The sequence below is a fragment of the Coregonus clupeaformis genome, unplaced genomic scaffold (genome assembly GCF_020615455.1).
Source record: "Coregonus clupeaformis isolate EN_2021a unplaced genomic scaffold, ASM2061545v1 scaf0005, whole genome shotgun sequence".
In the NCBI taxonomy this organism is placed as follows: domain Eukaryota; kingdom Metazoa; phylum Chordata; class Actinopteri; order Salmoniformes; family Salmonidae; genus Coregonus; species Coregonus clupeaformis.
This window is the reverse complement of record NW_025533460.1, coordinates 1,134,587-1,153,349: the sequence shown is the minus strand read 5'-3', so window position 1 is coordinate 1,153,349 and position 18,763 is coordinate 1,134,587. Positions and strand designations below refer to the sequence as shown.

The 18,763-nt window shown below is 40.7% G+C and overlaps 1 protein-coding gene across 1 annotated transcript in view; it reads left to right on the top strand.

Annotated features, from left to right (window-relative positions):
* The first annotated feature begins 4,672 nt into the window (after positions 1-4,672).
* LOC121577841 (E3 ubiquitin-protein ligase MARCHF9) overlaps positions 4,673-18,763 on the top strand; it is a 29,904-nt gene continuing 15,813 nt past the window's right edge. Inside the window, exon 1 of the mRNA XM_041891771.2 lies at positions 4,673-6,543. Within this exon, the coding sequence (XP_041747705.1) occupies positions 6,202-6,543 (342 nt within the window). The 5' untranslated portion in view covers positions 4,673-6,201. The remainder of the gene's footprint in view (positions 6,544-18,763) is intronic.

Below are 18,763 nucleotides of genomic sequence, written 5' to 3'. Positions count from 1 at the left end.
TTCTCAAAGGGATATTCAATGTCTGCTTTTTAAATTTTTACCCATCTACCAATAGGTGCCCTTCTTTGTGAGGCATTGGAAAACCTCCCTAGTCTTTGTGGTTGAATCTGTGTTTGAAATTACCTTACAGATAATTGTTTGTGTGGGGTACAGAGATGAGGTAGTCATTCAAAAATCATGTTAAACATGTATTATTGCACACGGAGTGAGTCCATGCAACTTATGTGACTTGTTAAGCAAATGTATACTTCTGAACTTATTTAGACTGCCATAACAAAGGGGTTGAATACTTATTGACTCAAGACATTTCAGCTGTTCATTTTTTATTAATTTGTAAACATTTCAAAAAACATAATTCCATTTTGACATGATGTGGTATTGTGTGTAGGCCAGTGACACAAAATCTCAATTTAATCTATTTTAAATTCAGGCTGTAACACAACAACATCTGGAAAAAGTAAAGGGGTGTGATTCACTGTGTGAATACTTTCTGAAGGCACTGTACATTCCGTTCTCTGCAATCACAAAACTCTCTCTATCCTCTATCTTGTTAAGAGTGTTCAGGTGTGTTGGCCATGCCCATTTATTAGCCACACCTGATCTTAATCAGTGCTTGTTTCCTTTGAAATGGGGTCTGTTTGAATAGACTGAAATGAACAGCTTTGTATGAGTAAAAAAAACATGGCATGCTAGCTCCATCCTGGTGGCACAGTGGACTAATTCCATGGATAGAGAACAGAAGATCATAGGTTTAACAATCACTGATGCCGTGCCACAATAAAAAAAGAAATGTGTTTGCAGGATTAATGCCTAAGGAAATGAATTTCTATGGGTCCGTTCTGTGTTACCTAAACTAGCAATGTTATTAAAAGTCTTATTGAAACATGTTCTCAGAAAGTAATTTAATTACCATCAAATAACCTATAATTTCAATTCTCAGAATGTTAATAAAACCCCAGGAAAACTTTCAGGGAACCATAGTAAAAATGTTCTCAGAACCGCCTTGCAACCTAAAATTTTATTTTCACAGAACAGGCAACATTTTCACTTCCATTCTCAGAACGTTTAAAAAAAAATCAGTTTTACCAGTTAGGAAACGTATAGCTTTGTTCCCAGAACCAATGGGAAACCAAAAGCCTACGTTCCCACAACTTCCAAGGAACTAAATGTGCTAGCTGGGCACTTATTGTTATCAAAAACATTTCTCTAACACATTCAATGCTGTTGTATTTGTACTTGTAACTGGGCTTCTGAATGATCCTATTATATAGTTCATCATGACCCAGTTGGGTCTGAACACCTATAACGGTAACATTCTGAAGGAGGTGAGCTCTTGTCTTAGTAAGTTGTCAGCACCATGGTAAAGTTGGACGCTCTCAGGCAAACGAGCGCAGGGCCCCATCCCGTCTGCTGGGCCTCCAGTGGGCCCTCTGCCAGGACCCTCCCCGCCATGCTGGCCCATATGCCAGGGTATATTTCACTCAGAGTGGCTGGCTGCAATAACGGTTGCGGTAGCGCCACTGAGTTGGGATGACCATCTGTCCACCAGAGAGCTAGCAGGGCCTGGACAGCCTGCAGCCTGTCAGCCACTAGACCAGAGAGCAGAAAGATCTCCAGTCAGTTTGTTTGAGGGACCAAGATTACTTCGTAATGCCTACTTTTAAGTACTCTTATAAGTCAGGGTTGTGGGGAAAAAAACCTCTGTATCCTATTTTGTATCATGGTCACTATTATAGTCTATTATTCCACTCTATTTGTCAGTTTCCGATGGTAATATATTAAAACCGCAGCGAATGACAAAGAGTAGTCAGGCTGATCATTGATTTGTAAGGACCCACAATAATGGGAAGAGGATAATTGGGTGAGAAGTTCAGGGCCAGGGGAAAATAAGTATTGGTGAATGTAGTATTTCTGGTAAACAAGCTAAACAGCTGAACTGAGAGAGTTTTCTTTGTACTTTGAACACGCTGCCTTGCCAGTACAATCTGTGTGCATTTGGTGTGGGTGACGTGGCTGAGTATAGACAGACTGTACTCAGCCAGGGCGGTGTGTGTGTGTGTGTGTGTGTGTGTGTGTTGGTTTGAGTGTCTTAAGTGTCTGTTTTTGTGTACCTGTGTCATGTCAGTGTTTTTTTTGTGAGTGTGTGTCTGTATGAGTCTTCTAGTGTGCTGGTATTTGTCTATTTGGGTTCTTGTGGGTGTATTATTCAGACTTATGGTCACAAAGCTGCTCAGCCCTCTGCAGATAACCTATGAAACATAATGGTGTTGCTTTGTTCTTGATCAATAGCCAATATTACTAATGTCTCCATGACACAACCACCACCCTCTTTCACCCTCTCTCTTTGTCCATCTGTTCCTTTGAATTTTACACTATCTTTGTTCATCTCTTCCTTTGAATTTTACACTATCTTTGCCCTCATCTTTCTTCCTTTTGTTGCTTCTGCTTTCTCCCACGTTAGTTATCTCCCTCTTACTTAGCTAACATGTGCTGTAGTGGTGTCTCTCCGACTGACAGAGTTAGCCTGCCTGGACAACCCATTGGCCTTTTCAAAGGACATTACATTTGACATTTAGCAGACGCTCTTATCCAGAGTCAGTGCATTCATGTTGTAGTCAACCGTTAGCCTATTGACATCAACTGATTGAGCTTATTCAAACTTCACATTCTTAAATAGATAGTATGAAATGTGATATAGGCCTATCTATCGGTTGTTGCTTTTTTTTTTAACACTCATACAGACAATTTTCCATTGCGGACTCTAAACCTAAATCTATTTTTCTCTCTACTTCTGGGTCTCCCTGTCCTCTCTTGGCTCTTGTCCTCCACACAAATGATTTAATTTCAGCACTAATATGTCAGCATATAATTAATTGTACTGGTTACAATTCTGTTCACAGCGCTGACCGAGCTTACTGCTGATTTTTGCTTATATGTGTTCTGATTTTATAACACTCTTGTGTCATCTGTTTAATTGATGAATACAGTTAGTGGATGGGAGAGTGTGAAAATACTTGAAGTCACTGAAAAGTTTGTGTTATATTGTAATGCTGAGTATAAATCTGAGTTATTGAAGTTTAAAAAGTAGGCACATTAATGATCATGACACACAATGTTTTGAAGCTGGGTGCATCCATATACTGGAGAGATCCATTTTAATGTTGGCCTCCACACAGTTTGCCCTTTATCATGAGTTTGATTAAGAACTCATTCTGTTTTACAACAACGACGACCTGTGGAGTGTTGCAGTGGGAAGATGAGGATTCAAAATGACCCAGTTTAAACCTGCCAGCAGGGTGATTTGATGGCAATCAACATAAAAAACGTAACAGAGGCCAGGTTGGACATTTGGCCAGGACACCGGGGTAGCCTACTCCTCTATCCAATTGGTTTTAGTATTAAATGTTTTGTTTATTGTGGTGGTACTTTCCTATCTGTAAAGGGGAGAGTTGTTTTTTTTACTATCAGTTTTGTCAACTTCGGTCCCTCAGGCCCAGGCAGCACTTTGCTGCCGAATTTAGCAGGTTAGGATTTAATGGTGTTCATTTCAACACCATCGACAGCTCCCGTAAACCGGATGCCCCCAGCTGGACTAGGAGCTTGTAAAAGCACTGGGTGTATAAACGGACGAGGAAATACACAAAATGGCCTAATGTAATGTGTACGCTGGGAGTCGGTAAGCAAGTACAGGGAGTGAATTTAATAATAAATGGAACAAAACAAGAGTAGCGTACAGACATGAAACACAGGAACAGAATCAATAACGCCTGGGGAAAGAACCAAAGGGAGTGACAGATATAGGGGAGGTAATCAGGAAGGTGATTGAGTCCAGGTGAGTCTGATGAGGCGCTGGTGCGCGTAACGATGGTGACAGGTGTGTGTAATGATGAGCAGACTGGGGACCTCGAACGCCGGAGAGGGAACATAAATCTCTGATGGATAATTGTTTGATTCCCTAAACAGATCTGTTGCTCAGCTAAACTGTTTTTCTTGTCATGTGACCATGGAAATGCTTGCATATTTTCAATGAATAATTATTTGTATTTTCTTAAAATATAATAATGAGCTTAAATACTTGTTTGTTTGTTTCCTGTTTCCGTAGGCTAGTTTGATAGTTTTCTGCCTTACAGAGGAATCACTAAACTGCTTGATTTTTCCGCTCATTTATTATTGAGTTTAAATATGTGGACACGTGGGTTCGGCGCTCCATATAGGCTGCTGCATGTGGCGCCGACAGTGAGCATCCGCCCTCTTAAGAGTTCGGTCCGGGGTGTCTCTCGGTGGGGGTCCGGCAAGGCCAGACAACGCTCACAATACACAGAGGCTTTACCCTCCTCACATCCTCACTTTCATATCTCTGTAACTAATGTTTTCATCTGGCTGTGATTCAACTCTAATCTAGTTATGGCATGGTTAATCTATTCAGTCGTTTGATGCTGCTTGGCCGAGTTCTTTGAAATTCGTGTCATTTTCTTTGTGGCATTAAGTAACACCTGGCTGAACTTCATGAAAGAACACCACAGTGGTTGGGTGGCCAGTGAAGCAATGTGCATTATTACAACATTCATGTAAGCCAAGAGCCTAGTATCCGTTTAGATGATAGGCCTAGACTTGAGAAAACGTTGAATAAACTATGCATAGGCATATGTAACAAGAGATAGACATGTGATAGAAGACTCACTCCGGGGCAGTGGCAGACTACTAATATCAGTCCTTGTCCATTGACATTACATACACCGTTTAGATTTCCCGGGATACACTGACTAGCACGTAGCCGCAACGTCACATGAAAATCAGCACCTCCGACAGCGGCTTCTGCCAATGCGCAGCCATACGGCGGAGCATTTTTCCTTCACGGATAGACTGAGGAAGGAATAATCATAGGAAAATGAGGGGACAACAACGATATAGAAAAACACATCTGTGTTTCAATTAGGCTAGCATGCATTTTCATGGCATGATCCTCCGTTTGTCCATCCACCAAATCAATTTCGATGGAGGCACGTCTGCTGTCAGAAGCAAGTATTTAAACACTGCCATGTAAAATAGCGTTTTATTGTTGTTGATTGGTCGTAATTAGTTATTGGTAGTAAACGAACCCGTTATTTGGTGGCAAAGTTGATCTGGCATGGCGATGTAATCGGTTTGCTTCGTTCCCATACTCTGGGGGGTTATTCCCTGGCATCTCCGTTCTTCCTGGTGTGTGTTCTGCAGGAATCGTTGCAGGAAGAACAAAAAATAGCATGGAATTTCAATGGCAAGGGGATGTTTGTTTTTCTACAGGTTTTTGATGTCTCGTCCGATCCTGTTTAAAATGCGAACACGTTGGATAGTAAAGTGGCTCTCGGACTTATGTGAAGAGGGAACGGTGTGGGACATATTCTCTATCTATCAGCCAGAAGAAAAAAAGAGTGAGGAAACAGGGGAAGAGAAAAGCACGGTGTTCTGAAGTCTAGCATGCCATTGAGGGACAAACAACAGAGAGATGATTGTCAACTGGCCTTTTTTGTACGGACTAAACAGATGAAAACAACACCCAAACATGACTCAGTGGAATTACTGATGACATAGCGACATCTGTTTTTTAATAACATTATATATTATCCCGGAGCCTCCAACGCTCCCTACTCCACTCTCTATCTATTTTGCTCCCCCTCTCTGCTTGCGATAGAATTTTCGTTCAAAACCTTGGACAACTCTGGTTAAACGCAAGTGACTGGATCGAAAATGTACGTGAGGGGATTCAGTTTGATCCTATTGCTGTTTGGTTATGCTCATCGCTCACACTGAAAGCTGTCGGGATTTTTTGGTATCGGCATCCGTTGAATCCCAAAAGAAACTGCCCATCCATGAAAAAACTTCCGCATTGGCTATCGGCTACACATGGTAACAGAGAAAATGTAACAAGGAGTGATTCAATCTATTTACAGTGTAATATTTTGATTTCCATTGACCAAGATTTGTTCTCGGCAGTCATGATTTTTATAGAAACCTCGGATATTTTTTTGATACTATAGCCCATAGCTAGAGAAACCTACTTGAACCAAATAGGTTTGCACTTCGTAATAATAATAGGCTACTTACAAAGCCCATTTTGGCTCTCAAATCGTGCAAAAGAAATGCCTGATTTATACAACTCCCTTTATTGATACCTTCTATTTCACCCTTCAGCCGCATTTTGCCTATGTGGGCTAGATCATTATGTTTAAGTACCGGATCCGTATGTTTTTCAATGAACTGAAAGTGCTGGTTTTGATGCGGTCTGGCTCAAGACGGGGGACCGATTCTGACACAGACCCAGACAGGCGAACAAGCAGCATGCGAGGGCTCGGGGTAGGAGGCTGCGGGTGGCCACCCTTCGACTGCTCTACCCGGGACGACGAAGAAGAGTACTATGGCACCAATCCCCGGCCGCGGAGCCTGGCATTCGAGGAGAAGGATGCGAAGCTTCAAGCGAGCCTGGACGCTGTGTCGCTCACAAGCAGCTTGGACAGTGGCATGCGCTCGCCGCAGTGCCGGATCTGCTTCCAGGGCCCCGAACAGGTAGGCTCTCCTGTCCTGAACCGAAGCCCTGCACTTCACCTATCTATCCACGTCTAGGCTACCGTTCCCTATGCCCCTTTTGATTACCCATCGTTTCCCCATTGTTTCCAGGGCTATTTCATTGTCCCTTCAAGGCTTCAAAGTTGGTTCTTCGCATGTATTTCAGGTCTATACATAAGCACACATTGCAGGGAAGCTCAGGTATCACTGTATGGCTAAGGAAAACAAGCATGTCTTTTATCAGGTCAAAGACCAAACTTTTCTACAATAGATCAAGTCGACCTTTGCCTCCAAAGATCCCATAAGAGACACATTGGCTCCATGCAGACTGTTACTCCTGGAATCCAGAATAACTAAAGTGGATACAATGCTTTTAACTTAAACTTTGTTGACATGTTTCTGCATCCTCATGTTCCAGCTGCAGCCCAAACAGACAGTGATACAGCTTCCTTCCATTGAGGAGCATAAGCAGGATTTTCGTTCAGAGACTTACAGCTCCGGTTAACTTTAAGCTCTGGCATTGTGACCACATTAGGGTGCCACATGTCTGGTTTCATGAAGCAACTCATGAAACATCAAATCTGGAAATGTCTCCAATGGGTCAAACTTTCACAAAGTGTAACAGAGAATTTACATCATGGATGGTTATCAGTGCTGTGCCAATATTAAACATTGTTGTATTGTTATCCTGTTTGAGGGACAGTTTTCCAATAGACAGCAAAACAAATTAAATATAGTTGTTCGTACTTGGTTCCATACATTGTTCCATATACATATTGTTCCATACATACATACATACATACATACATACATACATACATACATACTGTACATAAATACATACATATTGTTTCATATATTGTGCCAACGTACACTACCGGTCAAAAGTTTTAGAACATCTACTCATTCAAGGGTTTTTCTTTCTTTTGACTATTTTTCTACATTGTAGAATAATAGTGAAGACATCAAAGCTATGAAATAACACATATGGAATCATGTAGTAACCAAAAAAGTGTTAAACAAATCAAAATATATTTTATATTTGAGATTCTTCAAATAGCCACCCTTTGCCTTGATGATAGCTTTGCACACTCTTGGCATTCGCTCAACCAGCTTCACCTGGAATGCTTTTCCAACAGTCTTGAAGGAGTTCCCACATATGCTGAGCACTTGTTGGCTGCTTTTCCTTCACTCTGCGGTCCGACTCATCCCAAACCATCTCAATTTGGTTGTGGTCGGGGGATTGTGGAGGCCAGGCCATCTGATGCAGCACTCCATCACTCTCCTTCTTGGTAAAATAGCCCTTACACAGCCTGGAGGTGTGTTGGGTCATTGTCTTGTTGAAAAACAAATGATAGTCCCACTAAGCCCAAACCAGATGGGAAGGCATATCGCTACAGAATCCTGTGGTAGTCATGCTGGTTAAGTGTGCCTTGAATTCTAAATAAATCACAGACAGTGTCACCAGCAAAACAAAACACACCATAACACCTCCTCCTCCATGCTTTACGGTGGGAAATACACATGCGGAGATCATCCGTTCACCCACACCACCTCTCACAAAGACAAGACGGTTGGAACCAAAAATCGCAAATTTGGCTCCAGACCAAATAGGGCTATCTTCTGTATACCCCCCACCTTGTCACAACACAACTGATTGGCTCAAACGCATTAAGAAGGAAATAAATTCCACGAATTCACTTTTAACAAGGCACACCTGTTAATTGAAATGCATTCCAGATGACTACCTCATGAAGCTGGTTGAGAGAAGCCAAGAGTGTGCAAAGCTGTCATCAAGGCAAAGGGTGGCTATTTGAAGAATCTCAAATATAAAATATATTTTGATTTGTTTAACACTTTTTTGGTTACTACATGATTCCATATGAGTTATTTCATAGTTTTGATGTCTTCACTATTATTCTACAATGTAGAAAATAGTACAAATAAAGAAAAACCCTTGAATGAGTAGGTGTTCTAAAACTTTTGACCGGTAGTGTATATCTTTTCAGGTTAAAACAGGCAGTGGTTCCACCACCAAGAAGCAGATACAGATTATTACTGTAGGTACATACCAAGTACCATAAGAAACTATGAAGAAAACAATTGCTTTAATATTTCAAGCTCTGAATTTTAAACAAGGAACGATAAACTGTAGGCCTAAGTGTACAAACATTGATCTTTTTTTACACATTCTGCATATATAGCACAGGAGGTTGGTGGCACCTTAATTGGGGAGGACGGCTCGTGGTAATGGCTGGAGCGGAATTAGTGGAATGGTATCAAATACATCAAACACATGGTTTCCATGTGTTTGATGCCATTCCATTTGCCCTGTTCCAGCCATTATTATGAGCCGTTCTCCCCTCAGCAGCCTCCACTGATATATAGAGATGGATAATGCTAGCTAACTCCTGTATATACCCGGATATCTCCGAGTCCTTTTTGTGTGCTTGTGTGTCATGTTGCAGATAACATGAGTAGAGCAGAAGTGCTTTCAATATTAGTCTGATTGTTGTGATTTGATTCACTGTCAGTCTGAACCTGACACTACTGTGTGACAGCTAACCCACTGGGCACAGATGTCATTTCAACGTCTTGTTTTGATTTACATTTGGTTTAGTTGTCAACGAACATGAATTCACGTGAAATCAACAAAAAATGTCAACATGTCATTGGATTTAGGTTAAAAGTTGGGTGGAAAAAAATGAAATTCCCTTACCCAGTGGGAAGGTCCTGAGAGGATTTCATCCATCGCAAATCTTGTCAGGATTTCATCACTGGCAAAAAGGAAAACACAAATAATGTCAAAAGAGGTGTAACAACATGTGAGGGACCAACAATGACAATAGGACACCCCTCAGATTGAATACAGTAGGACATACAGTAGATACATTGAAATACAGTAGTAAAGTGCATCATGGGTAATGCATTTAATGACCTTTGCCCTTTTATCATGACATCGAATCACAATTAATCAACAAAGATTCTTGTCTGTGCAAAATATTTGAAACATTGCCAAGAAATACGTACAAAAACAACCCTTAAAAAAGTATATTAGTGATGGTAGAAAATGACTGTTACTCTACCAAATACTCTTCCTGTATACTTGAGTGAATTAAATCAAAATCAGTTTTGTATGAATTATTTGACTATTTGTTTGTTAAAAAGCAACAACAACAAAAAGGCCTGAGCTAAGCCTTGGGCTGTAATATTATAGATAGAAACAGTCTTTGTTGCAGCACCATGTCCCGTGATATAAGCATCCACTGAGGGAATCAAATGAGACAGAACCCCTGAATACTTTTAATTAGACTTGGTGGTGTCCTTTGAAAGGAGGCACGTGGATCAATTGATAGAGCGGAGATGACAACATTGCGTGGAGTTGATTTATAGGAGTGTCGTGATGGGGACTTACTGTGCAGTAGAATAAGAGAGATGAAGAGAGGACTGTGGAGTCTGCACAAACCCTGTAGCTAGGGGTATAGTGCCCTAACCTTATCACAAATCTACATACAGTGTATTATTCCATCGCTGAACTGGGGAATGATCATCCTTCCAAACCTCTAACTGTACATGTATATTAAACGGGTTACATTTTCTCATTAGTTGAAAGACTGCAGATAAAGAAGAGCTTAGGAAGGGGGTTTCAAATGGGAGGTCAAGGAGTATCTTATCCTAGATGAGAATATGTTTTGAAAGTGTAGCAAGTATAGTTCTAAGAATATCCTTGGAACAGCTGGCTGTAGCTCTATGTTATTTGCAGTGAGGTGGTGGTGGTGTTGCACATGTATGGACCCAGGCTCTGCTGGTTGGAGAGTGCTGATGTGTAAGGCATTGGACTGCAGGCAGATTCTGACATTCATCCAATATCAATGGAGAGACATGCTCATGGAACCTACAGTGGATTGTCTAGATGGACAACTGTCCCACATGCAATCCCAGGGTTTTAACTGAAACTCACACCATGAAGACTATTCACTACATTACATTAAAGATAGATTCAACTTGAGTCAGATCCCAATCCTCATAAATGATACGTACAGTCATTTATGGGATTCAGTTATTCAGTCTATCTAACAGTAATGGAACTGTGTCATGAATAAAGGGACTGCCCCAGGAAACTGCTGTAAAATGAGGCACAATCATAGCATAAGATATTTGACACAAAAAACATGCTTTCACAACAGTTCACCTACCCTTTGTCTTCCTACGCATTCTTCTATCTACCTGTGTATTTGTTCTCTAAATAGAAACTATACAGAAAGTGTTCATTACCATATGGGTGGAAGAATCTGATTACCTTGTGCATTAATACATTTACGCTATTTTTTCACACTAGTCTAGTCAGAGAGGAATGTTGTAAATCATGTCACCGTCTGGTGTTTCTGGAGCAGTAGTAACTCTAATTGTGCACATGTCAAAATATGTGTGCGTACGTGTGTACGTGTGTGTTTGTGTGCAAGTGTGTGCCAGTGTGTGAATGCATGCGTGAGAGTGTGTGTGCGTCTCATTTATATGGTACATCTCAAATTATATGGACCAAGGCGAGAGCAAGATCATAAAGGAGAGATGATAAGAGATGGAGAAAGAGAGTGGGGGAGGGGAAATATACAAGATAGAGAGAGAAGGGGGGAAGAGAGATGGACAGTAAGGTAGTGTAGTACTGTTGGGAAAGAACAGTAGAGTGGGGAAAAAGGTGATGAAAATAAAATGAATATTTTAGGCATTCTCTTATCTCTTTAAACCACATGGTTAATTGAGAACATTCATTTTTTACGTTTGCCTATGCAGCTTTTGAGCTTTCGTCATGATGATTCTGTGTAAGCTATTCACAAAGACTACTCTTTGGCTTTGATATTGTTACAGTATGACATTTTCACGCATCAGCCCGTTCTATAGCTAGGTTATATTCAACTTGATAAACACTTGAATGCCAGTTATGTTTTCAATTCAGTCAATTCAGGAAGTAAACTGGAATTCCAATTCCATTTCCAAATGTTTCTCATTGAAAGCCATTGAGGGAACAAGCAGAGTATTTGGAAGTGCACAACATTAATCACATACAATACCACTACATCAACCATATCACTCCTCTATAAGAGTTTCTCAAGTACACTCCCGGAAAAAAGAGGGATGTGTAGCACCATTTGTCCCTGTAGGAGAACCCTGTGAAAATAGGCTCCAGATAGAACCCTTTTTCAGGTCAGATAGAAGCTTTTTGGGTTCCAAATAGAACCTGAGTTCCAAATACAGATGTAGGATCTTAATTTGAGCCAGTTTGCCACAGCAGGAAAATAATCCTGCAGCAACAAGAAATGGGAATAGTATGTGGATTACAATTAATGGACATTTTTGTAGGGGTTGATACAAAAATTTGTTAGGGCAAATCAAGTCTGACATTTCAAAAGTGGAAATTACAAACTTAAGAAGCCTTTTTAAAACTCAAATAAACTAAAAGTTTGCATTTCCTGCTGTGCAGGAAAATGCTCAGCAACACAAGAGTGACATCTGTAGAACCTGTTAACCTCTACGGGACGGTAGAGCTAACGTGCGCTAATGTGATTAGCATGACTATTGTAAATAACAGCAAACTTTCCAGGACATAGACATGTCTTATATGGGCAGAAAGCTTAAATCCTTGTTAATCTAACTGCACTGTCCAATTTACAGTAGCTATTACAGTGACAAAACACCATGCTATTGTTTGAGGAGAGTGCACAAAAAAAAAAAACTATCACGGCAACTGGTTTGATACATTCACCTCTTAAGGTAAATAATGTACTTACATTCAGTAATCTTGCTCTAATTTGTCATCCTGAGGGTCCCAGAGATAAAATGTAGCATAGTTCTGTTTGATAAAATCAATTTTTATATTCAAATGTAGGAACTGGGTTCTACAATTTGAACCCTTGCTGTCTCTGGCTCCACACCCACCCCGCCCGGCCATCTAAATGTGTGAAAGTTAGTGTATAAGCTAATGATGCATCATGTATGACATTCCTGGTATATGTGTAAACTTACATTTTGTATTACCATATCATTTTTGTATGTTCTCTATAGTTATGTACTTGAAAATGTATCAATTGACCAATTCGGCACATTTGAGCAGACTTGATACAAAATAGTCCAGTATTGCAATGCTTCACTGGATCAATCTGAAACTTTGCGCACACACTGCTGCCATCTAGTGGCCAAAATCTAAATTGCGCCTATACTGCAATATTATATTGTGGCCTTTCTCTTGCATTTCAAAGATGATGGAACAAACAAAAAAATAGAAAACACATGTTTTTTTGTTTGTATTATCTTTTACCAGATCTAATGTGTTATATTCTCTTACATTAATTTCACATTTCCACAAACTTCAAAGTGTTTCCTTTCAAATGGTATCAAGAATATGCATATCCTTGCTTCAGGTCCTGAGCTACAGGCAGTTAGATTTTGGTATGTCATTATAGGCGAAAATTGAAAAAAAGGGTCCAATCCTTAAGAGGTTAAAGGGTGCTATTTGGAACCAGAAAGAGTTCTATCTGATCTTAAATGGTTCTGTAGGAGAACCTTTTTTTAAAGGGTTCCCCTACAGGGACAAATGGTGCCACATAGCACTCTTTCTTTCTGAGAATGTAGTCTATTCTCTTCTCCGTCTCCTCATCAATTTCTCAGATTAAGTGTCTCAACAGGTGATGGCCCAGCCTCCCTGGCGTTTGCCATTTACCTTTGACAAACACAATTAGCCACCTCATCAGGAGGTATCAAATATTCATGCTCATTAGCAGGCCGCCCTCCGGCGATGGTGGTGACTCCCTGTTGACACTGTCAACCTGAGATGAGAGATGGACATGCTGTGTCACTGTGCATCAACCAGGCCTGGGCCTGTATTCACAAAGTGTCTCAGAGTAGGAGTGCTGATCTAGGATCAGGTCTACCCTGTCCACATCATCTTATTCATTATGATCTTAAAGGGAAAACTCACTCCTGCTCTGAAACTCTTTATGAATACGGGCCCTGATGTGTGTCATGTCATGTAAGCTGTCTGTCTCAGCCTCTCACATTCTTTACCTTTTATTGCCTTCTCTGTCTATTGTTTTCCTTTTATCTGTAATTTCTATCTTGCCCCATAGTTCTACAATTGTTGCTTCTGTTCTTCCATGTTCCATACTCCAAGCTTCCAAGGCCATTGTTACTAAAAATATGTTGTTGGCATGAAGGGTTTGTCATCCGTTGGTCCACTTTTCAATAACCATTGATTAATGATAATATTATCAGTTGGGGCCATATGTATCAAGCGTTTCAGACTAGGAGTGCTGATTCAGGTAATTTTTTTTCATTTTAGATCACGATGAATAAGATTACATGGACAGTGAGAACCTGATCCTAGATGAGCACTCCTACTCTGAGACACATGATAGATTTGGCCCCTTATCTGTCTATCTATAGCTTCCAAATTATAAAGACATACTCAGCATTCCATAGTCATGAGGATGTCACTCCAGCTCACAACATTGTATCAGGCTTATATCGATATCAACAGGTGACAAATCGCACCATTGAATTCATAAAGACATCACTGTTTCACCGATCTCCCGGTATCTTTCGATCATAATGTAATCATTGGCCCACCTGTCTCTCCATAACATCCTATTAACAAAGACCATTGATTCACCTAGCTGTCCACTTTATTTGATTCATTAAGGCATTATGCCCAAGGAGCAGATTCACTTACCTTTGACTTAGCCCGTTTAATGTTGCTGGTGCTTTTTTTGCCCCAGTCCCTTCCGTCCTTGCTAGCTGAACCATCAACTGGCGTGGATATTTACATGTCCCGAAACAAATCGTATTTATATAGCGTTGTTGTGATGGGCACTCTGTGCGTGTTTTGGGATGGGAATCAAGTTTGGTCCCACCCATGCCCCACAGTCCATGGCATATGTGGTCAGTTGCCACTCCCTTCCCTAACCCCATATTCTTCATCCGCCAAAATATCATAGGGATTAGCATATGAAGAGAATGTTTTCTATTGACCATGTCTGTGAGCATTAGCTGCTTGCTGAGAATATGTCTTGATCAACGATGAATTCACTGTTGCTCAATTATTGCATCCAGATGTCTTACTTTATTCTTACTGAACCCCAAGACTGAGATACACTTGCTTGCAGGATTGAAATACAATAACATTTTCAGAGAATGAACTACAGAGACCAATAACACTATTCAATGCAAATAACAAAATCTGGGCAATTAGGGTGAGAGAAATTAGTCCTACTATTTTGGATTACTAAGGATTGATCACAGTGGAAAAAACTCACTCTGTGATGTCAGTACAATTGAATGAAGGCAAAGGCCCAATCAGAGCACCAGCACTGACAGACTGATTACTCCACATAAAGTATGCCCATGAAAAATTGACCACATTAAAGCTCAAGTGTGTTTTGTAAGTGTGCGTAATGGTAGGATTTTCATGCTAAGTGGCACAAGCCATTGGCTTTCTGGATGGCCATGCCATGCTGGCAAACAGGCAGTGAGCTGACTCACCGTCCACCCCTCCCTCCCCCCTCCGCCTCTCTCTCCTCTCTTCTCCTCTCCCTCTCTACAGCAGCCCTGTGGCTATCTGGAATCTGAGCGCACACACATATACACTCTCGCTCGCTCGCTCTCACACACACACAGAGACTGCAAAGACATAGCTTTAACTAAACTCACAACAACATGAGCTTCCCAGAGAGAGGAGAGGAGACATAAGAAAAGAGAGAGAGAGAGAGAGAGAGAGAGAGAGAGAGAGAGAGAGAGAGAGAGAGAGAGAGAGAGAGAGAGAGAGAGAGAGAGAGAGAGAGAGAGAGAGAGAGAGAGAGAGAGAGAGAGAGAGAGAGAGAGAGAGAGAGAGAGAGAGAGAGAGAGAGAGAGAGAGAGAGAGAGAGAGAGAGAGAGAGAGAGAGGAGAGGAGAGAGAGGAGGGAAGAGAGAGAGGGAGAGAGGAGAGAGGGGAGAGAGGAGAGAAGAGAGAGGAGGGAAGAGAGAGGAGGGAAGAGAGAGGAGAGAAAGAGAGAGAGAGAGAGAGAGAGAGAGAGAAACACAGGGGAGCGAAAGGAGAGAAAGAGAGCGAGGGGAGAAGGAAACGGGGGATGGGAAGATAAAGCTGTTTGCATTTAGAAAAGAGCAGGAAAACGAATGGAAATCATTATCGCTGTAGTAATGAGGGCATTTACAAAAACATACAGGCTTATTCTCACACACTCATCTGGTAGCCACTATCTTTCATTCATTATCTCTGTTACATTTAGCTGTAATCCTCACAGCCAGCCCTTACCATTACACTCCATCTCCCTTCTTCTTTATCCCTCTCCTACCCCAAGTCTGCTTTCTCAAACCCAGACAAACGACAACAGCAACAACAACAACAGTTGTACAAAGTATGATGATCAGAATTATACTCCAAACATATCTATACTTTCACTGCTACGAATACTGATTTAATTTTTTAAAGACATATCGTCTGGTGTGCGAGTCTGTGTTTAGGAATGGTGTCAATTATTTTTATTTAATATAACGTTAGGGTAGTTCTGCGAGAATCTAGATTAGCAGCAATGCCATTCTCTCTCAAATCATGTTCCACTATACACTACACATTCTTTAAATCAATACATTCTTGGCATACTTATTGACATTTTTGAAAAGGTTTTCTGGAATGGTGCCAATCATTTCCAATTAATGTGGGGGCTATATCAGGATTAGCAAATTCATCCTCTCCCAAATCATGTAAAACTATACATTCTCTCCCATGAACATCCTCGATTATCAAACATGAGCTAAATTCATTCTCAGCATTTAACAATTTCCTTTCATGTTCTGTGCTTGTGTACAGTTACCATAATCCAAACTTTAGTGCCCCCCTCACGTATCCACTGACATTTATATGCCACTTACTGTATACACCTGCTTCCATCACACAAAACGTCACTCACCCTTTATGTACAATCCCTGTACTCCATTTTGTAATGTGTTGTAGTGGGCTATCCTGGCAAATGTATACCATCTTATTACCATGGAAATGCATTCCTCTTCCATCCTCCATCCTTTCTCTACCACAGTGAATAATGTTCCGCACTTGATGGCAGGACATAATGGAATGGAATAAACCACCTGACCCTGACCTCTAACCTCAGCCAGTGGCTAAATGAAATACAGGGATATCGCTAGATATCAAGGTGTATGTGTACTCATGTGTGTCTCAAATGACAGATGAATTGGCAGAGCCTATACAAGCACCCTTAATCAGTGCAGAAAAAGAGAAAACCCTGTGTACAGCAGTGCGTCTAGAAGTCCAGGGGCTGGTTTTGGCAGGAACAACTAGTATCCAAAACAAGTGTAAAAACCGCACATGTTTTTGAAAATCCTTGTCAGCTTCACCAACCATTCAGTGCTTACCCAGCTAACAACTAACGTTCCCACAACTTTACAAAACGTTTCCTTTAGGTCTCATTAGGTCATTTAACTAACGTTTTCAAAAGGAATGTTCCTGTGGTGTGCAAGGAATGTTTCCAAGAGACCATTCCCTTAATGTCAAATAGAACTTGTGGTTACCATTTCTCAGAACTTAAGATATTAATGTTATAGACATGTTTCATGGGAACGTTGCAACAACATTCATGTGTCCAGTTTTCTGAGGGTTAGGAGAATATTCCATCAACATCCCACCAAACATAAACATAATATGGTTGCCATGTTCTCAGAACATAAGATATTAATGTTCTAGACACGTTTCATTGGAACTTGGCAAAAACATGAATGTGTCTGTCGAGTTTCTGTGGGTTAGGAGAATAATCCACCAATGTCCCACCAAACATACACAGAACATGGTTGGCATGTTATCAGAATATAAGATATTAATGTTCTAGACACGTTTCATGAGAATGTTGCAAGAACATTCCTGTGTTCTGTTTTCTGAGGGTTAGGAGAGTATTCCATCAATGTCTCACCAAACATACACTACCGTTCAAAAGTTTGGGGTCACTTAGAAATGTCCTTGTTTTCGAAAGAAAAGCAATTTTGTTGTCCATTAAAATAACATCAAATTGATCAGAAATACAGTGTAGACATTGTTAATGTTGTAAATGGCTATTGTAGCTGGAAACGGCTGATTTTTAATGGAATATCTACATAGGCCCATCATTAGCAACCATCAGTCCTGTGTTCCAATGGCACGTTGTGTTTGCTAATACAAGTTTATCATTTTAAAAGGCTAATTGATCATTAGAAAACCATTTTGAGAAACAGACGCCTCACAGGTCCTCAACTGGCAGCTTCATTAAATAGTACCCGCAAAACACCAGTCTCAACGTCAACAGTGAAGAGGCGACTCCGGGATGCTGACCTTCTAGGCAGAGTTGCAAAGAAAAAGCCATATCTCAGACTGCCCATCTTAATCTTTTCTTTTTATTGGCCAGTCTGAGATATGGCTTTTTCTTTGCAACTCTGCCTAGAAGGTCAGCATCCTGGAGTCGCCTCTTCACTGTTGACGTTGAGACTGGTGTTTTGCGGGTACTATTTAATGAAGCTGCCAGTTGAGGACCTGTGAGGCATCTGTTTCTCAAACTAGACACTCTAATGTATTTGTCCTCTTGCTCAGTTGTGCACCGGGGCCTCCCACTCCTCTTTCTATTCTGGTTAGAGCCAGTTTGCGCTGTTCTGTGAAGGGAGTAGTACACATCGTTGTACGATATCTTCAGTTTCTTGGCAATTTCTCGCAAGGAATAGCCTTACTTTCTCAGAACAAGAATAGACTGACGAGTTTCAGATGAAAGTTATTTGTTTCTGGCCATTTTGAGCCTGTAATCGAACCAACAATTGCTGATGCTCCAGATGCTCAACTAGTCTCAAGAAGGCCAGTTTTATTGCTTCTTTAATCAGCACAACAGTTTTCAGCTGTGCTAACATAATTGCATAATTCTAATGATCAATTAGCCTTTTAAAATGATATACTTGGATTAGCAAACACAACGTGCCATTGGAACACAGGACCGATGGTTGCTGATAATGGGCCTCTGTACGCCTATGTAGATATTCCATTAAAAATCAGCCGTTTCCAGCTACAATAGCCATTTACAACATTAACAATGTCTACACTATATTTCTGATCAATTTGATGTTCTTTTAATGGTCAAAAAAATTGCTTATTTTTTGAAAACAAGGATATTTCTAAGTGACCCCAAACGTTTGAACGGTAG